Below are 22,236 nucleotides of genomic sequence, written 5' to 3' on the forward strand. Positions count from 1 at the left end.
GTAGGTATCAACAGTGGGCTTAAAATGTTTGGTAAACCATGCTGTAAACAGATGTGCTGTCACCCAGGCTTTGTTGTGCCATTTCTAAAGCACAGAAAGAGTAGATTTAGCGTAATTCTTAAGGTCCTAGGATTTTTGGAATAGTAAATGAGGATTGGTTTCAAGTTAAATTCACCAGCTGCATTAGCCCCTAACAAAAGTCAGTCTATTTTTTGAAACTTTGAAGCAGGCATTGACTTCTCCTCTCCAGGTATGAAAGTCCTAGATAGCAGCTTCTTTCAATAGAAGGCTGTTTTATCTACATTGAAAATTTATTGTTTAGTGTAGCCATTTTCATCAACTGTGTTAGCCAGATTTTCTGAATAACTTGCTGCAGCTTCTACCTCAGCACTTACTACATTACCTTGCACTTTTATATTATAGAGATGGCTTCTTTCCTTAAATCTCATGAACCAGCCTCTCCTAGCTTCCAACTTTTCCTCTGCAGCTTCTTCAGCTCACTTCTCTCAGCCTTCATAGAATTTGAGAGAGTTAGGGCCTTACTCTGGATTAGGCTTCGGTTTAAGGGAATGTGTGGCTAGTTTATTCTATTGAAGTCACTAAAACTTTCTCCATATCAGCCATAAGGCTGTTTCATTTTATCATTCTTGTGTTTGCTGGAGTAGCACTTTTAATTTCCTTCAAGAACTTGTTCCTTGCATTCACAACTTGGCTAACTGTTTTGTGCAAAAGGTACTGCTTTCAGCCTATCTTAGCTTTTGGCATGCCTTCCTCAACAAACTTAATCACTTCTAGCTTTGATTTAAAGTGAGAAATGTGTTACTCTTCCTTTTACTTGAACACTTAGAGGCTATTGAAGTTGTATCAATTAGCCTAATTTTAATATTGTTGTGTCTCAGGGAATAAGGAAGCCCAAGAAGAGGAAGAAAGATGGGGGATTATCTGATCAGTGGAGCAGTCAGAACACACACATTTACCAACTAAGTTTGCTGTCTTCTATGGACACAGTCCATGGCACCCAAAAGAATTACAGTGGTAGTTCAAAGATCACTGAACACAGATCAGTGTCAAAGGTACAATAATACAGAAAAAGTCTGAAATATTGTGAGAATTACCAAAATCTGACCCAGAGAATTATCAAAATATGAGCACATACTGTCAGAAAAATGGCACCAACAGATTCGCTTGACACAGTGTTGCCGCAAACCTTCAATATGTTAAAAAAAAAAAATCTATGACGTTCAATAAAGCTAAATGCAATAAAATGAGGCATGCCTGTGTACAGATTCAGTATGCCCTATCCACAATGCCTAGGACCAGAAGTTTTTCCGATGTTGGACTTTTTTTGGATTTTGGAATATTTGCATTGTACTTACTGGTTCAGCATCCCTAATCTGAACATTTGAAATCCAAAATACTCCAGTGAGCACTTCCCTTGAGCATGACCTTTGATCATCTTTTTTTTTTTTTTTTTTTTTTTTTTTTTTTTTTTTTTTGAGGCGGAGTTTCCCTCTTGTTACCCAGGCTGGAGTGCAATGGCGCGATCTCAGCCCACCGCAACCTCCGCCTCCTGGGTTCAGGCAATTCTCCTGCCTCAGCCTCCTGAGTAGCTGGGATTACAGGCACACGCCACCATGCCCAGCTAATTTTTTGTATTTTTAGTAGAGACGGGGTTTCACTATGTTGACTAGGATGGTCTCGATCTCTTGACCTCGTGATCCACCCGCCTCGGCTTCCCAAAGTGCTGGGATTACAGGACCTTTGATCATCTTGTTGGTGCTCAAAAAGTTTCAGATTTGGGGGCATTTCAGATTTTGGATTTTGATTACAGATTGTTAACCTGTATATACATATTTATGCATGAACGAATACATTTTTGTTATTATTTTGAAAAGTTATATGCTATAATAGATCAGTTAAAAAGAAGAAAATTAAAAAGTGTGCGTTGCTGTGTTGTTTGAGATGGAGTTTCGCTCTGGACAGGCTGGAGTGCAATGGCATGATCTTGGCTCACTGCAGCTTCCACCTCCCAGGTTCCTTCTGCCTGTCTTCCAAGTAGCTGAGATTACAGGCGCCCACCACCCTGCCTGGCTAATTTTTTGTATTTTTAGTAGAGACGGGGTTTCACCATGTTGCCCAGGCTGGTCTTGAACTCCTGACCTCAGGTGATCCACCCGCCTCAGCCTCCCAAGGTGCTGGGATTACAGGCATGAGCCACCACACCTGGCCAAAAGTTTTTATTTTACCTTCACTTTTTCATTCTTTGATGCTCTTCCTTTATGTAAATCCATATTTCACAGGGTACAGAATTCTAGGTTGCTGATATTTTTTTCTCTTAACTCCATAAATATTTTATTCCACTATCCTTTTATTTGGACAATTTCTGAAAAAAAGTCAGATATAATGTTTATTTGAGCTCCTCTGTCGGTAAGGTGTTAGTTTCCCTTGTGGTTTCTTTCAAGATTTTTTCTTTATTTTGATTTTCTTAAGTTTGAATATGATATGCCTAGGCTTAAGGGATTTTGGCATTTATCCTCTCTGATGTTCTCTGAACTTCCTGGATCTATGGTTTAGTGTCTGACATTAATTTGGGAGAAATTCTCAGCCATTATTGCTTCAAATATTGCTTCTATTTCTTTCTTTCTTCTCCTTCCAGGTATTCCCATTACATATATTTCTACCTTTTATAGTGGTCCAGTAGTTCTTAGATATTCTGTTATGTAATTTTTTAAGTATTTTTTTATTTTCAACTTTTATTTAAAGTTCAGGGTTACATGTGCAGGATGTACAGGTTTGTTATACAGCTAAACGCATGCCATTGTGGTTTGCTGCACAGATCATCCCATCACCTAGGTATTAAGCCCAGTGTGCATTAGCTACTTTTCCTGATGCTCTCCCTTCTCCCACCCCCACCTTCCAACAAGCCAAAGTTTGTGTTGTTCCCTCCCATGTGTCCATGTGTTCTCATCATTCAGCTCCCACTTATAAGTGAAAACATGCAGTATTTTGTTTTCTGTTCCTGTGTTAGTTTGCTGAGGATAATGACTTCCAGCTACATCCATGTCCCTGCAAAGGACGTGTTCTCATTCTTTTCAATGGCTGCATAGTATTCCATGGTGAATATGTACCACATTTTCTTTATCCAATCTATCATTGATGGGCATCTGTGTTTATTCCATGTCTTTGCTATTGTGAATAGTGCTGCAATGAACATACATGTGCATGTGTCTTTATAGTAGAATGATTTATATTCCTTTGGGTATATACCCAGTAATGTGATTTCTGGGTCAAATTGTATTTCTACCTTTAGGTCTTTGAGGAATCACCACACTGTCTTCCACAGTGGTTGAAGTAATTTACAGTCCCACCAACAGTGTAAAAGAGTTCCTTTTTCTCCACAACCTCGCCAGCATCCGGTTTTTTTTTTTTTTCTTTTTGTTTTGGCTATGGTCTGAATGTATGTGTTCCCCAAAATTCATGTTGAAACTTGATCAGCAATGTGTTATTAGGAAGTGAGGCCTTTGGGAGGTGATTAGGTCATAAGGGCAGAGCCCTCATGAATGGGATTAGTACACTTATAAAAGAGACCCCAGAGAGCCAGCTTGCCCCTTCCTAATGTGAGGACACAGGTAGAAGACACCATCTATGAACTAGGAAATAAGACCTCATGAGACACTGAAGCTGCTGGCGCCTTGATCTTGGACCTCCGAGCTTCCAGAATTGTGAGAAATAAATTTCTGTAGTTTATAAGCTACCCAGTTTGTGGTATTTTGTTATAGCAGTTAAAACGGACTAAGACAAGTTTTCAGTTTTGGAAGTTTCTATCATCTATCTTCAAGCTCAGGAATTATTTCCTTACCTATGTCCAGTCTACTAATGACCCCATCAAAGGCATTCTTCATTTTGACTAGTGTTTTTGACCTCTAATATTTAATTTTATTCTTTCTTCGAATTTCTTCTTTCTGCTTTTATTATCCATCTGTTCCTGCATGTTGTCTAATGTTTTCATTAAGCCCCATTGCATGTTAATCTCAGTCTGATAATTCCAAGATCTCTTCCATATGAGTCTGGTTCTGGTGTTTGCTGTAACTCTTAAAATCATGTTTTCTTCTGTTTAGTATGCCTTGTAACTTGTTGTTAGAATCTGGGCATGTTGTACTAGGTGAAAGAAACTCTTCTAAGTAGCCCTTTAGTAATGTGGAGGTAAGGTGTGGAGGGAAAGCATCGTCTAGTTCTATGGTTAGGTCTCAGTTTTTTTGTGAACCTGTGTCCCTGAACTGTGAACTTCACCAGTGCTTCTGTTTTATCCCCCTCCCACCCGCCCCCGCACATACACACACCTTTGGTGGGACAGGATGGCTAGAGGGGGCTAGAGTTGGATATTTATCTTCCCCCAGGTCTGTTAGGTTCTTCTGAAACCCCGGCAGGTGAGGCTCTGATAAAACAGTTTTTCCTGAGGGCAGGCCTTGTGAAGAAGACCAGAATGGTCTGCAATCTCAAAATGGTTCCTTTTCCCCTTCCCCTGCCAGAAACATGAGGATATTTTTCTCTTATACTCACTGTAAGGACCTGGTATATCTCCTGGAGGTAAAACTTACAAATGTGTGGGAGTTCTCCAATGACTGGGTCCTTCTGGAGTTTTTAACGCACAGACTTGTCCACACTGAGCCTCCAGCAATTCATTAATTACAGCTTAGGTTTTTCTACCCCGGGATTGGTTCCCATAGAGGTTTATGCTCATGGGGTTTTGGTCCAGTAAGCTGTGATTCTCTATATTCACCTGTCTGCATCTCCAGTTTTGGGGGCAGCTGTTTGCCCTGTGACCACATTTCTCTAGCAAATATAAAGAGAGTTGTTGATTTTTCAGGTTATTCAACATTTTACTTGTTACTAAGACAAAGTGGCAGCTTCTAAAGATCTTTACATACCACACTGGAAACTGGAAATCTTGTGTCTTAGTTTTTACATTTACCTTTCCTCTGTGGAACAAGTCAATGTTACGTTCTGTGTGTGTGTGTGTGTGTGTGTGTGTGTGTGTTTCAAATTGTTGTTTAACATTTATTTGAAAAGAAGTACATGAAAACATGCATATTAAGAAATCTTGAAATGCAATTGTATATTCACTAACACAACTCCATCTGTGCCTCCTATTTCCTTTTTCGGACTCCCATATGTGTGTGCCTCCTATAACCGTCTCCCTCAGCATTTGCTTCCCAGCCCGGTAACCTCTGGCACTACTTTGATTCTTCATTACTCACTTTTTCATTTTCAGTAAAAATAAAATGAGTGTAACTGAAGTTAGAATCTGACTCTTCATACAAAGCTACAGAGCAGCAGGAAATTCCAAGGTTAAGTTTCTCAGTGTTACATTCTTTAAAACCATCTGTCAGCAACATTATTGTGTAGGCAGTTGTTGATTCAAGGGAATTGGTCCTATATTTTATTATTACAGGACTGGTATCATTTCCTACATTTCAAATAAAAGAAATTGATGTTACCTAGAAATATCTTAGTTATACTTGAGGTAGAGAATGAGGAACATGGTTTGAACTTTTGTGTGTTGGAATCCTAGTTCATTTATAAAAACGGGCCTGTGTGCTTTTGTGTCCATCTCTTGCTGACATGGCCAACTCCAACCTAAAATTCTTCATCAAGAGGAAGAACCAACTTTTTTGGTACTCAGATGAACCACAGATGAATATGGATATACGGTTTAATATTTTATACTGATTGTTTAGCCTTAGTATCACAGGCAGAAGCTCTGAAGGAAGAAAATGACAGCCTCCGTTGGCAGCTCGATGCCTACCGGAATGAAGTAGAGCTGCTCAAGCAAGAGCAAGGCAAAGCCCACAGAGAAGATGACCCAAACAAAGAACAGCAGCTGAAACTCCTGCAGCAAGCCCTGCAAGGAATGCAACAGGTAAAGGCATTTTGGTTTTCTGAGCTTCTGGGTAGGATAGCATCAGCTTCTTGCCTGTAAAAGGGTCCCCTGAAAGTAAATAGAATATCAAACCTATTATTCTTGATGTAATATTATCTGGCATGACTGAGGAAGGAATTATGTGTTGTGGTTAATTAAATATTCCAGTTAATACAGGGATAGCAATGGGTTGTTAATTTTTAAAGAATGAGCATTCAGTGAAAAATATTTAACATTAAACTATGCTGAATGTAATCTAATCTTTTCTTTATGCTTCAGAAGGTACTTAGGGATCTAGACAGGGCCCCAGGGTCTTTATGAAGAACTTCAATTATTTAAATATGTAAAAGTGCTGATGAACAAGTATTTAGTTGATAGAATACCAAGAAATACAGCCTTTTAAAAGGAATGGCAGGAATCTACCCTTGATTTGAGTAGAAGTAGGTACATTATACATTTTTAAGTGCTAATGCTTTGAGCTCATACCAATTTGTTTTTATTTTGTTTTGCATTAATAGTCACTTATGTGAATGAGTTTACCTGTGCATAATTCAAAGTGTAAAAAGTAAAGTAAATAAACGTACCCAACTGTGCTTGCATTCACAGAAAACATAGTGTAGCAGATGTTCAACATCTAGGAGTTTTATGTAACCATCACAACAGTGATCTTACAGTTTAAAAGATATCAACAGCTGCTTTCACTACAGTAAAGGAGTTTTGCTTCCAAGTAAGGGCACTGGCATCTTCTGTCATGCTAGACCACCAGCCACTGTCCTTACACCTTAAATTGTGCAACAGTTTTTAACTGTATTCCTTGAAATTATCTAGGGCAAAGCTAATTGCCAGTTGGAAATTACAAATCATGAACAGGAGTCTTTTTTGGAACTAGGAACCCTATTTTATTCTTTCTGCCACCGTTGTCTCCTGTACGACAAGTAATATGACATTAATATCTTGCCTTTTCTATTAACAAAATATGTGAAATAATGCTTACCTTCCTTTTACTGTCACCATGGAGTTTAATTAGAACATGTAAATTATATTAGAGATCTTTCTATGAAAAAATGCACCTCCTCACGTACACTTCAAATAACTTTCACAGTAGGCATTGTACCATGCTTTTTAGCCTTTCCAGTGGTCTTTTGCAAGCCTCTGAAGGGCAAGACTTTGGAAACATTTTTGTTGTTGCTGTTTTTCCCCCTCTTTGATTTTCAAACCATTTCACATAAGGATAGTTCTACTACTTAAATGCAATTCAAAAATGATGAAATTTTATTTCGTCATTTCAGAGACTTCAGTGAGGATTAGGTCTCTGTCTCTTAAAAATTAATTTCACTAATTCTGATTATTTTGTATTGAAAAAATGCCTTGTGAACAATGATAAAATGTCTCCCAGCTTATCTTAAAAGACGTAGAGTATGATAAAGCATGTAAGAACATAAACTCTGGGGTAGACCCAACCTGGTTTTAAATTCCAGTTCTACCACCGACTATCTGAATGGCCTTAGGGAAGCCACTTAACCTCTTCAAACCTTAGGGATAACAGTATCATAGGGTTCATTGTAAGGCTTAAATGAGATTGTACACAATGCTTAGTACATATTAGGCACTCAATAAATATGCAGAAAGCTGAAACTGGATCCCTTCCTTACACCTTATACAAAAATTAACTCTAGATGGATTAAAGATTTAAATATGAGGCCTAACACCATAAAAACTCTAGAAGAAAACCTGGGCAACACCATTCAGGACATAGGCGTGGGCAAGGACTTCATGACTGAAACACCAAAAGCAATGGCAACAAAAGCCAAAATAGACAAATGGGACCTAATTAAACTTAAGAGCTTCTGCACAGCAAAAGAAACTGCCAATAGAGTGAACCAGCAACCAACAGAATGGGAAAAAATTTTGCAATCTACCCATCTGACAAAGGGCTAATATCAAGAATCTACAGAGAACTTAAACAAATTTACAAGAAAAAAAAAACCCATCAAAAAGTGAGCAAAGGATATGAACAGACATTTTTTAAAAGAAGACATTTATGCAGCTAACAAACACATGAAGAAAAGCTCATCATCACTGGTCATTAGAGAAATGCAAATCAAAACCACGTTGAGATACCACCTCACACCAGTTAGAATGGTGATCATTAAAAAATCAGGAGACAACAGATGCTGCAGAGGATGTGGAGAAACAGGAACACTTTTACACTGTTAGTGGGAGTGTAAATTAATTCAACCATTGTGGAAGACAGTGTGGGGATTCCTCAAGGATATAGAAATAGAAATACCATTTGACCCAGCAATTCCATTACTGGGTATATACCCAAAGGATTATAAATCATTCTATTATAAAAACACATGAACATGTATGTTTATTGCGGCACTATTCACAATAGCAAAGACTTGGCACCAACCAAAATGCCCATCGATGATAGACTAGGTAAAGAAAATGTGGTATATACACTATGGAATACTATGCAGCCATAAAAAGGATGAGTTCCTATCCTTTGCAGGGACATGGATGAATCTGGAAGCCATCATTCTCAGCAAACTGACACAAGAACAGAAAACCAAACACCACATGTTCTCACTTATAGGTGGGTGACGAACAATGAGAACACACAGACACAGGGAGGGGAACATCACACACCGGGGCCTGGGGGTGGGGGCTAGGGGAGGAATAGCAGGGGGTGGAGGGATTGGGGAGGGATAGCATTAGGAGAAATACCTAATATAGATGACAGGGCAATGGATGCAGCAAACCACCACCATGGCACATGTATACCTATGTAACAAATGTGCATGATCTGCACATGTACCCCAGAACTTAAAGGATAATAAATAAAATTTTTTTTTTTTGACCTTTGTAGTTTCTTTTTTTTTTTTTTATTGCATTTTAGGTTTTGGGGTACATGTGATGAACATGCAAGATTGTTGCATAGGTACACACATGGCAGTGTGCTTTGCTGCCTCCCGTCCCCTCACCTGTATCTGTCATTTCTCCCCATGCTATCTCTTCCCACCTCCCCACCCCCCGCCCCTCCCCCATTTCCCCCCAACAGACCCCAGTGTGTAGTGCTCCCCTCCCTGTGTCCATGTGTTCTCATTGTTCAACACCCGCCTATGAGCAAGAATATACGGTGTTTGATTTTCTGCTCTTGTGTCAGTTTGCTGAGAATTATGGTTTCCAGGTTCATCCATGTCCCTATAAAGGACGTGAACTCATCGTTTTTGATGGCTGCATAATATTCCATGGTACTGGATAGGGAAAATGTGGTACATAAATAAATTTTTTAAATGCCAGAAATGAAAAAAGATATGATAGTTTTAAAAGAAATTATTAATAATGCTAAATATAGCTTCCTGACTACTTATATGGAAACTAACATACATAAAATTTGGATTCTTTACTACTTTCCTCACAGAAATTGAACTTGGCTTGCCAAATGGCTATTTGCAAGAATGCTTTACAAACATTACATTTACTTCTATGCAGCAATCAAAACATTGCTCACACAGTATTAACTGCACCCTACTCTGACCACTGGCCAGAATAGGAAAGAAGATAAGTGACTGGATCAATTAGTTTCTCAGGACCTTTCTAAAATATTAACAAATTCAAAGGAATTTCTTAAAAGCCGTATAAAATAATGTAAAGTCAAAAGCATCGTGATTTTCCCAATCTCTGTAGGGAAAAATGGTCGTGTGTGCTGGAGGAAAGTGAGGCAGGCCCACCTGATATCTAACTTCAGCCAGGGAATTTAAATGAAGTGTGGCTCCTTAATTAATAAATTGATTGTCTTTGGTCTTTCTTGTAGCATTTACTTAAAGTCCAAGAGGAATACAAAAAGAAAGAAGCTGAACTTGAAAAACTCAAAGATGACAAGTTACAGGTGGAAAAAATGTTGGAAAATCTTAAAGAAAAGGTACTTGTGCCCTAAGTGAACCTTTTTCCTTGCCTCTTTACCTACTTTTCAGTGACAGTGAAAATGCCCTGGAAGCTACTACTCTAGAAATTAATAGGGAATATTTGGCTGACTGAGGATTAAAAGCCCCCCTCGGGGGTAAGTCTCATATTAAGGGCTTTGCCTTTATGTATGAGTCCTTAGCATTTTTAAGTCTTCTTGAATGTATACCTTTCAATGGATAAGAAGTCAATTCATCCCTAAAATTCCTCAGTCTTCTCTCTTGAAGAAGACCAGAGGGCGCACCTCTTGCCTGCTTCATCTTGTCAAGCAAATAGCAACGTCGAAAACTCATGTGACACAAAGTACTTTTAATTGAGTATTTCATTAAAGGAAGAAACACAAGCGCACCTAGCACATTGACATTTCCTTGAAGCTAGTCCATTTGGTGTAATAAGAAGCAGCAGCTGCTGCAGATGAGAGTAATAGCCAATAGCAGGAGGAGGGAAACCCTGGGGAAAAATGAGACACAGTATTCTAAAGCTAGAAGCCAAGATGGGACTTTATTAAGTGAGAGGTCTCAGCAATAAAAACCACCAATGAGGACCAGAGAGTCTTAACATCTGGATGGAACCATGTAACGCAACCATGAATCAGGTGCCCCTTCTATTCAAGATGTATAAAGTCAACCTCTCCAGTCGCCTTGATGCATCAACATTAAGCTGAAGTTGTCCTCTGAAAACAGAAGCCCATTGACCAGAAGATTAGGAGCTTGGGCCAAGAGTCAGAAATCAACAGTGACAGAGTTCCTCAAGAGTGCATTCTCTGTATCTTCTGTTCTCAGCTCAGGAAGATGCAGTGCATACAGGCCCTGAATGTGTTTACCAGCACAGTGCCTTCCCCTAGAGTGCCATTAAGAACTGGCAACCTTGGTGTAGTTGAAACAAATGATTGAAGGTGTTTTCTTCTAGAGGCCATTTGCAACGTACTTTTAATTCTTCCACTTCATAAAACCAACTCACTTTCCAGTTTTGTGGGCACTATTAAAGAAACAAGCATAATCCCAGAGAAATTCATTTGTCAAGGATTTAATTGAAAAGTGCCAAAGCTGCTCTACTTATCAGGACTTTTCTCATACCATCAGGGCTTCTAAAATGTCCCAGAGCTGCCACATAGCTCTGTTTTGCTTCCTGCATAAAATGGAATATGTAGTCAGAAGACTAGATAGATATGGGGTTATGCTCATGACATTATGCTTAGAGTTACTCTTCAGGATTGACATCACGATTTGACGTAAGGATACTTTTGTGTGTGTGTAAGTAGCTTTCTGCTTTGTAAAGTATTTCATGTAAGGAAGTAAGAGGTCAAATGGCATAGAAGAAACTTGCCACATGGTGCCTAAGGACAAATGTTTCTCATTTGGAAACTGAATAGACCATGAAGTGGCAGCTGATGAGGACAGGGGAAAAGATCCAACTGATAATCCAAAAAACAGCGAGTCAAAATATGTTTTTTCCTGTTATTTTAAGCAAAGCTTCTTTTAGAGAAATTCATGACAGTTCATTATAAAGTGATCTTCTCTGGGAAGCTGATTTGTGACCAAATATTTCAACCTGACACAATTAGGTTAGGAAGCAAAGTACCATCACATTAGACTGCAAAAATAATTTCAGGTTGAAAGGAAAGCAATAAGTTTTGGTGAGGAGGAATCTTTTCTTAAATTTGCTGTTGTTTGGGTTTCTTGACAGTAAGCTATAGGGTGAGTTATTGTCAGTGTTTTGCAATATAACAATGTGACTTATGTCTGTCTTACTGTGGAAAGAACTAAGCTCTTTGAATCTGCTAGTAAAATTCAAGGTGATAAGCATCCCTTCAGTGTACCTTCTAATTTTTTAAATGCCAGCTATAATAAAATTGAAGTAAGGTTGAAATAAGGCCACAGTTTTATTCAAGATGGCTAAAACTTCTCAGAATATTTTCACATCTTAAATCAACCACAATCTGTTAAACTCTCACATTTAAGAAACGGCTTACCATATCATTTAATGTTTTAAGGGAGTCAGAAGCAGATGTGAAGACTGTGGCTTAGAGGTGAGCTAGTAGTTTAAATCAAACTTGTTATAATGGTTACTGTCTGGATTGAATTCTAAAGGCCAAAGATTGAATAGGTCATCAAGAAAGGGTTCCCCTCTGATTACAGCCAGGAAGCCTGTAAATTCACAAAACAACATGTCTTGCAGTATAGACTATTCATTTCATTCAGAGACAGCATCCTGGAAGCTTTGAAGACATCTTTAAAGAAAACAGAAGAAATCCTGTCCCTGCTAAGGGTTTGTGGAAGGGAAGAAGTGAAAATGCATCTGAATCAGTCATGATATGACCCCCAAGGAGCATTTCAGCAGCATTTTCTTTTCAGCAGTAAAAGACAGAAGCCGTGATTTCTTTTATTCCTTCTTCTGAAAGCTTTTCCTTCACATTTATAATAACAGAAAAGATATTCTCAGTACCCAAAGAAAGAAAGAAACAGCTATGAAAGGTCTGGAGGTATTTTTCAGTTTGATTGCTGGTCATGGAATTCACCTGAGTTTCTCTTATGAAATCTTCCTGCTACACCCTGAAAGGGAAAAACTTTCTACAGCAAAGAAGGCCATTGACTAGTGCTATTTTTGGTCATGGTCATTTCTTGCTGTAAAGTCAGGAATATTCTAACTGATAATGTCCTTATCAGAGAGAAGAGAGAGAGAGAGAGAGAGAGAGAGAGAGAGAGAGAGAGAGAGAGAAAGAGAAGAAAGAGATGCTAGTCAATGAAAGCTGTAATGTTTATTTCAAAAATCAACAGTTGATTAACTGTGAGTGGATTGGCAATGTAGCCAATGTAGATTCTCCATTGAGGTGGAACTTACCATTAACAGAGTGTGGACCTAAAATTAAAAAAAAAAAAAAAAAGGTCCTTTTAACAATGGGATGAAATCCTGGCTCCACTTCCTTGCAGTTTGAGCTTAGCCAATTTACCTGAGCCTCATTTTCCTCATCTGTAGAATGGAGATAATACTTATCTAACAGTGCCTGGCATCTTGTTAGTATACCATAAATGTTGGGTTTAGTTGCCCAGATTGCTTGTATAGTCAAGAAACATGAAGGCAGGACAAAAAAGCTGGTGAAGGTAAACGTTTAAATGTTTCTGTGTTTTGGAGCCCTATAAAAAAGGTTTGAAATATCTGTGATGCTTTTGTAATTTATGCTATTTTCCTCCCATTCAGTAATCCAAATTGAACAGCATTGCTTTTATGGTCCTGTGTTAAGTTACCTGTTGTGTAATTAATTGAAGCCAACTCTTTTGCCAAATAAAGTGAACTGACCCAGGAAGCATGTTATTTCCACAGGAAAGCCGTACTTCTAGGCTGGGTACATCAAACCAGGACAGCGACTACCCTCTTGAGAAGACCATGAACAGCAGTCCTATCAAATCTGAACGTGAAGCACTGCTAGTGGGTAAGAAAGCTAATGCACACATGCCACATACAACACATAGGTACAATGGAGGAGGGGAGGGCTTCACCTAAGATTAATAAGCACACGCCAAGCATTTATGAAGCACAGTAGCGCAAGAACTCGGAGTTCTGAAGATGATGGGTTAAGAACAAGCACAAATTTCCAAATTTAACAGCAGCTGCCAGCCCCCTTCAGACTCCTTGTAGCCACTGCCATGTCAAGCAGTCAGGCATGTCGGTACAAGCACTGTGCTAAAAGGGGTCAGTTGGAGAAACACACTGTAGATTTTTTTTGAATCTCTGTGCAAGGACAGCTAAGCCCTCTCATGTCCACTGAGGGGCTAGTGCAGACCCTACTTGGCAAAGAGCTTTTCCAGAGAGCCTCTGGAGCAAGTATATGCTTCTCGAAGTTTTCCAGGTTACTGGCTATTTTTTCAGCACTTCTGAGACCAAGTGATAAGGGAGTTTTTGTTTGTTTTTTAACCTTCTGAGACTAGATACATGGTGTCTTTTTCAACACCACATCTCCAATTCTTCGATACCGACCGGGTGTCCTACAGTTTAATTCCGTCCTCACACTCACTACCCAAAGTTAGTTTAACCTTAGACTCTATGGGTTTAAGGGCTCAGTCCTAGAAGACTGCCCTCCCTATAGATGCCAGTCTTAAATATAGGCTTTCCACGTTTCCTCTACTTCTGTCTAATTTGGCTACAAAGTCAGGGCTTCCCACAATACCTTCCCTAGGTTTGATAATTTGCTAGAATGGCTCACAGAACTCAGGAAAGTGCCTTACTTACTCTTACCGATTCAATATAAAGGCTACAATGGAAGAGGTGCATAGAGTAAGGTACTGGGAAGGGGTATGCAGAGTTTCTCTACCTTTTTTGGGTGTGCATCTTGATGTGTTTGGCAACCAGAAACCTCTCTGAATCCTGTCATTCCAGGGTTTTTATGGAGGCTTCATTATACAGGCATGATTGATGAAATCACTGACCATCAGTGATTAGCTCAATCTCCAGCCCCTCTCTCTTCCCTGATGTTCCAACTCTCTAATCACGCCTAAGTCTTTCTGGTGGCCAGCCCCAGTTCTAAAGCTGTAAGGGGCCCCCAGTTACCAGTCATCTCAACTCCTACCACTCCAGAAATTTCAAGGGTTTTAGGAGCTATGTGTCCCAGGGACCAGGGGCAAAGACCAGATATTTACTTTTTAATTATATCGCAATGGCAGATGACTCAGGAGACTGCAGTGTGTTGGACACTAACAGGCTTTGATGAGGTCAAAGCTAGCATTGCTCTCTGTAAAAATTCATTCAGAGAGACAAGATGGCACAAACGGTTAAGGAATCAGACAGATCTGGCTTCCCATTTTGACCCCACCCTTTCTTTTCTGAGCTTCAGTTTCTTCATCTGCAAAATGGACCTAATGATCTTACCTACCTCAAAGGGCAGTTGTGAGTATTAAATATGATGACTCACCTACATCACTTAGTATAGTGCCTGGCCCATAGTAAGCCCTCAGTAGGTAGTAACCATTTTACACTTCATAGCACTGTTTACAAATGCTGGCTAACTTTATATTCCATTTGGAGAACAGTGGCAGATTGAGGCTCTAAAATATTTAGGAGGGGCTAATCATTTAAGAGTGGCTGGTCTTGGGCCGCAGCAGATAATCCCAGTTGCCTTGTAGGCAGCTGAGCTATACCGTAGCCTCACTCGAGTCTCAAAAGCCCTCCACACTGACTGGCTTCTGCGTATTTTTAAGATATCTCTGCCTGCTTTGGTAATGGATATTATCCTCAGATTTAACACTTTGATATGTTAATAAAGATGCACAGGGGAACCTGCCATTGAGTCTTCACGAAAAGTGACAACTTATTACAACTTATTAACGTCTTCCAACTCAAAGTTCTTAACAAATTGGCATGGCAACAGGGAGACCTGTCAGAGAAATGCTGTGGATAGAAGGAAGCCTGTGTGAATGGATAGTCTCAGAAAAAACTCTTAAAATAAGTGTTTCTTGTTTTGTTTTTTCAAGAAGGTAATCTTGGGCTGGCACAGAGAAAAGAAAATTTATTTTTTCAATCGACTTTTTGGGTATGAACCCACAAAATCCCTGAATGTTTTTAAACCTACACAGTTATTTCTTGGTATTTGACAGCTTGTCTTGGCCAGGAGATCTAGAATTTCTTCAAACATGGACTGTCTTCTTCAGAATTCAAGTTTCTCAGCCAGAATCCGTGTTTAGAAATTCAATATACCTAGTCATTTAAGAATAAAGTCATGTTAAAGTAATAGCATCCCTTTTGAAGAGATTTTAAGCCCTGCTATCAGTTCCTTCTGGAACTTCTCCCCAACTCACCCTCCTGACTGAACTTAAAACTACAGTTTAAACCTGTGCTCGTCTTTGTCGGCCTCTTAAAGGGACAGACAAGTTGTAGTCGAGAAACCAAATCAAATTTTGCTTTTATTTCCTGGCAATTTTTAGCAAACTCAATTCTGGGTCTATTTGATGCACCTAAGATCTTATGAAAGGAGGGGAACTCAAAAAAATTTAAAGAAAAAAATATTATGCTTTTGAGCACTCTGTTTTCCACCTGTTGCCAGAGAGCGACGTATTAGAACAATTAACCCGATGGCCAGAACAATCAAGGCTGCATGTGAAGCTGCCAGTCACCCCAGAGTCAGGCTAAGTGGAAATCAAGGGCATTCCTAGAGGCTGTAAACTGCTGTAAGAATATTGTTATATAAAGAGATTTGAGGCTCTAAGCACAGAATGCTAGTGACCACTTGAGTTAGTCATAAACGAAATGTTTGGCTTTTCTTTACAGAGCTACTCACAAAATAAAACCCAAATACAATCAGCAAACATTCTTGTGAGAGGCACAAGGTTAATCAAGAAAGTGCATGATTTGTACATTTACCACAACAGCAAGGCGTTATTAACGCGTAAGAGGCTAAAGTCTAATTTGAAGACTGTGAAGGAACTACAAAAGCCCAGCACAGTGTAAACTCATTGTAAATTCCTTGAATTCAGATGGTGTTTAGCCATCACAAGTAATGAAAGTGACTCCTCAAATGCCAGCTTGTCTACATATGACACAGCACAGTAAGAGGAAGTATGTGTAGTGGTTAACAGTGACTATCTGGGTTCAAATACCACCTCTGCCACTTACCAGCTCTGTGACCTTGGACGAGTTGCTTAGACTTTTAGTGCATCACTGTCCTCAGCTATGAAATGGGGATGACTATATCCACCTCACAGGATTCTTATAAAGATTAAATGAGTAAATTATAGGCACACTTAGAATAGCATCCAGTATATTTCTGTTGTACGTATGAGTCAGCTCTTACTATTCACTGTCATGTAGTACCTCGAGGAATACAAGGCTCAAGTGTAACCTCCATGCTCTTGTCTCTATAGGGATTATCTCCACATTCCTTCATGTTCACCCATTTGGAGCAAGCATTGAATACATCTGTTCCTACTTGCAACGTCTTGATAATAAGGTATATGGGAGCCTAAAATGGGGATGCAAGGGGATGTGGGGTTCTTTGTCAACAAGTGACCTGAAGCATAAATGAGTCATTAGTTACTGCCTTAAGGAAGTTTCCCTCACCTGCTCTCTCACTGTGACTCAGTGTATAACTTCGTCCTTACAAGTGGGGTGATCATTTGTCCTGGTTTGCTGGGGACTGAAGGGTTTCCTGGGACTTGAGACTTTTGATGTTAAAGCCAGGACAGTCTCAGGCAAACTTGAATAAGTTGACCGTCCTATTTCCAACATACGTCTTAGAAGACTTTTCCTCTCTTCTCTTAATTTACCTATAAGCTGCAAACCAACACATATCAGCTTTCTTACCCATCAGACGTTTTTTTTAGAGACAGGGTCTCACTCTATTGCCTGGGCCAGAGTGCATTTGTGAGATCACAGCTCACTGCAGCGTCAACCTCCTGGGCTCAAGCAATTCTCTCACCTCAGCTTCCTGAGTAGTTGGGACTAGAGACACATGCCACCACGCCTGGCTAATTTTTGAATTTTTTATACACACAGGGTTTCGCCATGTTGCTCAGGCTTGTCTTGAACTCCTGGACTCAAGCAAGCCGCCTGCCTCAGCCTCCCAAAGTACTGGGATTACAGGCATGAGCCACCACACCAGGCCCCACCAAACTTTTGTCCTGGGTTTTTAGCCATTAGTAAATGTTCATTTTCCAAATGGGAAGTCTTATTCCATCCACCTCTCCCACCATCAGCCCTGGTGTTGTCTATTACAATATAAGGGAGGCAGGGGCTGGAAACCAAACCAAACAAACAAACAAAAAAAAGATGGAGCAATGAGCTGAGGGCCTGTACACCACAGACTGAATATTTGCTCACAGATGATCTTGTGGTCCATTTCGTTCTCTGGATGCTATCCTTTGGGGGAACTCCTAGGGCATCTGGAGCAGGGCTAAGTGCTAATTCCCTAAGAAATCAAGGATGCCTCTAAGAGGCAAGAGAGGACTCTTGACTCCTCAGAATGAATCAGCTCAGGATATGTATTTTTTTTTTCAGAAGCAGCATTCAGTTAAATCTGCCCATAAATTGTACTGCCTATTTCATAGAATCTGGGCCTTTTGAGAAGTGTCATTGAATATAGGTGCTGTCCAAAATGTTAAGTCATTTAAGCATATGTCATCTTAACAAAGGCAGTGGCCCACTTGGGAATCTTATTGTTCTAACCATATCCCAGCTGTGGTGATACATCCTCTTCAGTGGCATTTGCTTTCATTCTAGCTAGCACTGCCCCCTCATTTCCCTCTGGAAAGTGATGCTATTCTGCAATTAAATAGCCCATTTGGCAGTGAAGGGGAGGATGGAATGTGAATACTAGGACCAAGAGTCCTTTGCAATGGCATGAAATTGAGCTATACGTCAGTAAAAACCATCTGCTTCTTTTTCAGTTTACAAAAATAATACATGCACATTATCTTTAAAATGTAAGACACATAGAAATCCAGTAAAGGGAAAGTTAAAGCTACCACCCACAATCCCACTCCTCAAGGATAACCACTGTTAACCATTTGGCACATATTTCAGACCCTTTCCTGGAAGTATGCTGTATCTATATTAAATGTATATATCTACAAACATTATCTGTGTTTTCTGAAAGGGGGATTCTACTCTATATGATAGATACACTGGAATGTGCTTCATTCACTTGACTGGATACAGTCTACTGCCAGCACTGCGAAGAAGGCATGACTGCGCTCCTAGCCTAGGCCTAGCTCCCACTTAGCAACTTCTGCCAGAGTAGTGCCAGGGCCTCCCAAAGAGAGCCTGAGGTACCAAAGCTCACGGTGAGGAAGGTAACTTACTAACTGTACTAGTGTAAAGATGACCACCAAAAACAAGCCCTAAAAGAGTCCACAGATTTGTTTTTGTTTTTGTATTGAGGGTGTGTGTGTGTGTGTGTGCGTGTGTGTGTGTGTGTGCGTGTGCGTGTGTGTGTGTGTGAGAGAGAGAGAGAGAAGTAGGGAGAGAAAGATAATGCGCAGAAGTAAGAACACAGAGCATTCCCCATTCCTGTTACTTCTCCATTATGAACTAATGCACTTGTGAGGGACTCTGCTCTGGTGGCAGCCATTTCTACCTTCCTCCCCTCCCAAAAGTCTCAACAGCTTCAGGGGATCTGCATACAGCATCACCAGCACTGAGCAGCCATCATTCAGCTGCTTGCAAACCCAGGCCTTTCCACATGACTGACCTCATCTCTTTCCAATAGCAACTCGGCAGACCCTGTCTGGTGGTCACAGCAGAGGAACACTGCTGGCTGGAAGCCACTTTGCCAACACACACAAATGAGCAAGGAGCGGGAGGAGGTTAAATGCCCCTGCAACACATACACAGACATATCAGCACTCTAAAGTAGGCAATACTGGGAAAGAAGATTAGGAAAATAGAAGTGGTTTTGATTGGAGATGTTCTCTCTGTCCCACAGATCTGCACCAGTGATGTGGAGCGTCTCATGGGTAGACTCCAGCACACCTTCAAGCAGGAAATGACTGGAGTTGGAGCCAGCCTGGAAAAGAGGTGGAAATTCTGTGGCTTTGAGGGCTTGAAACTGACCTAACAACTTTGCCTAACAACTTGGGATCCTGAAGATATACATATGTGTTGCACAAGCGTAGAAAGTGATTTGTATTTTTAATGATTTTCGAGTAGAAATTGCTTTGAATTTGTCAATTCATTCCTGGAAAATCTTTCAAGTTAAAACAAGGATCCTAGGACAGCACCTCAAGCTACAGACCCTAAAGAGAAATTGCCTCAAACCGCAAGTGCTGTAACTTCCTCCCCTTTCTGTCAATTGGTTGTCTTTAGGTATTGCAAAAGTCCTGAGGCTAAACAGTATTTGTAGTGTTTTCAGTGTCTGTACCACTAGTGTAGACTTTGGTATTTTTTTAAACACTGTTAACTGAAATGTTTTGATGATTTGTATGTGATTTGTGTTTCTAAACTTCTCTTTACATTAATGTTGCCACTGGCGAAAGGAATGAGAGCAGCTTTAAGTCGTGTGTGTAACTGCCATTGTCTTTCCAATCCCCAGTAGAGCAGTAAATAAACAACACATCAGTGTTTCTAGAAGGTGCCTGACTGGGTTCACCTTTTAAACGACAAAGCATGGTTGTGGCTTTTTGCAAAATTACTATGAACCAAAAGTTGACAAGTGTTCCAAAGTTGTTTTCTCTAACATATCACATTAAAGATCTGCTTCAGAATTGTGAAACGTACATCTAGATGTGTTTGCAGAAAGCAGGTATCCAGTATGACTGGCATGTGTTTGTGCTATTCAGAATCACTTGTAAATAGTCTGCTTTAAAAGGGGGGCATGTTCAGTTTTCTGTGAATTAAAACACACTCATGTGTGGGCACAAACAGCACGCACGCACGCACACAGTGGCAGAAGGGATTTATGTTAATATTCTTTCCCTTCTGGCCTCTTACAGTCTGTTGGTCCCTTTGCTTCTGTTGTCAGTGTATTGAATTGTAAACCGTGTACTGCTGTAAATACTATGTTTACTTCATGCTGAATGTTTGCGAAGACTTCATATAAGTATTAATAGTTACGAATCAATGAAATAAATAATGAGCCAGGATGTGTGAGGCTTCCTACAAATACGTCAGCTCCACCTGGAGTGCGGATTGCCAGAGACATCTCCAGTTCTGTAGTGTCCGTCGGCAAATTGCAATGACAGCATTTGAGTGGACCATTCAGTAACTTCTGATTGGTGGAAGGGAAACGGAGAGGATGGAGGTTTGAGGTGAATATCCTGAAACAGAGATGGTCTTTATTGTGTGTGGCGGTGGTTGTGGTACGTAAAATAATGCAAGTATGCCTTCCCTCGAGTCTCAATTGAAGATAAAAGAATGTACTGAGTAAGCAAAGCCAATGGAGAGTATGTCACGAAAATACTTTGTAAATGAGATGCCAGTCGTGTTCAAAGTTGTATTTTTAAAAGATAAATATTCCTTTTTATACCTCAGTTTTGTGTTCTGTTTTTAATAACTTACTCTCTATGTAATCCATTAGTGGATCATCTCAATTTCTTCCTTAGGGTTACTAGGATGTTGGAAAAAGATTCCAACTCTGCCTTGACAACTGGAAATAGGGTTCCACAGCAGCCCATTCATGCTGAAAATTGGCTTTCCCGTCAAGCACCCTGCTGTGGCACCAGCGGGAAGCTAGGGTTAATTTTACACTAGCTTTCTCACTGATGCATCTCTCATCAATGCTACAGAAGGCTTTGATTCATCAGTCTCAGGAGCTCTTGGAATACCTAATTTTAATAGTATCTATGAAATCAAGGGAAACTTTCCACTTATCAGTTATTTCTTGTTTCAATAAATTACATTAATTTTTAGCAGGGAGCATTAGGAAAAAGCTAATGCATGCCAGGCTTAATACCTAGGTGATGGGTTGATAGGTGCAGCAAACCACAATGGCACATGTTCACCTATGTAACAAACCTGTACATCCTGCACATGTACCCCAGAACTTAAAAAATAAAAGAAAAAAAATCAAACTCCTTACCATGATATAAGTACATTAAAAAAATGTTTTAAAGCAATAGCTGCCACACCTAAACACCTTACTCTCCTTCACTTAATCAACTTATATTGCAGATTGTCTGTTTCTGTTACTCCTGCCAATTTAGTATAGGTATACTCGTCCCACTTTGCTTGAATATAGTAGTTGTTATGGTTAATTTTATGCGGCAACTTACCTGGGTTATAGTGCCCAGTTGCTTGGTCAAACACCAGTCTCGATATTTCTGTGAAGGTATATTTTAGATGTGATTAACATTTAAGCTGGTAGACTTTGAGTAAAACAGATTACCCATTATAATGTGGGTGGACCTCATCAGATCAGCTAAAGGCCTTAAGAGAAAGGACTGAAGTCCTCTCTGAGGGAATTCTGCTTCGAGACTGTCTTTGGACTCAAAACTGCAGCATCCAACTCCTGCCAGAACTTCCAACCTGCTGGCCTGCCCTACAAATCTCTAACTTGCCAGCCCCCATAACTGCAAGAGCCAATTCCCTAAAATAAATAGATCTCTCTCATATATGTCTATATATAGATAAGCATAGATATATAGAGATCTATAGATATGAATATGCATTATATTACATAATCAAATTGTGGCACACACTATCTCACAAACCTTTTCATCCATCATAGAAATCTATTAATGAAGCTGCTTTTTCCGCAAAGTCTCAGTGCTATTTATGGTTCTGTTGTTCCTCCAGAATTTTGAAATATTGCTGTTTTGTTATGTTTATGAGATACAGTAGTTAGCTTTTCTTCAATATAATAATGAATAGGAGCTTTCTTTTATTTTACTAATGATTTTTTCATTTCCTTCCCTAGTCCTGTGACA

At 39.8% G+C, this 22,236-nt stretch overlaps 1 protein-coding gene across 8 annotated transcripts in view; it reads left to right on the forward strand.

Moving 5' to 3' along the window:
- Window positions 1-20,841, forward strand: part of ENOX2 (ecto-NOX disulfide-thiol exchanger 2) — a 290,848-nt gene extending 270,007 nt beyond the window's left edge. For 5 of the 8 annotated variants that reach the window (XM_039463951.2, XM_003931127.4, XM_074391822.1 and 2 more), the window contains 5 exons: window positions 5,739-5,920; window positions 9,741-9,848; window positions 13,211-13,319; window positions 16,741-16,826; window positions 19,299-20,841. In XM_039463951.2, coding sequence (XP_039319885.1) covers window positions 5,739-5,920; window positions 9,741-9,848; window positions 13,211-13,319; window positions 16,741-16,826; window positions 19,299-19,430 — 617 coding nt within the window. In that variant the 3' untranslated portion in view covers window positions 19,431-20,841. The remainder of the gene's footprint in view (window positions 1-5,738; window positions 5,921-9,740; window positions 9,849-13,210; window positions 13,320-16,740; window positions 16,827-19,298) is intronic. The other 3 variants (XM_039463952.2, XM_039463953.2, XM_074391821.1) reach the window with 1 other exon arrangement.
- The last annotated feature ends 1,395 nt before the right edge of the window (window positions 20,842-22,236 follow it).

Source organism: Saimiri boliviensis, chromosome X (genome assembly GCF_048565385.1).
Source record: "Saimiri boliviensis isolate mSaiBol1 chromosome X, mSaiBol1.pri, whole genome shotgun sequence".
NCBI classification, from domain to species: Eukaryota; Metazoa; Chordata; class Mammalia; order Primates; family Cebidae; genus Saimiri; species Saimiri boliviensis.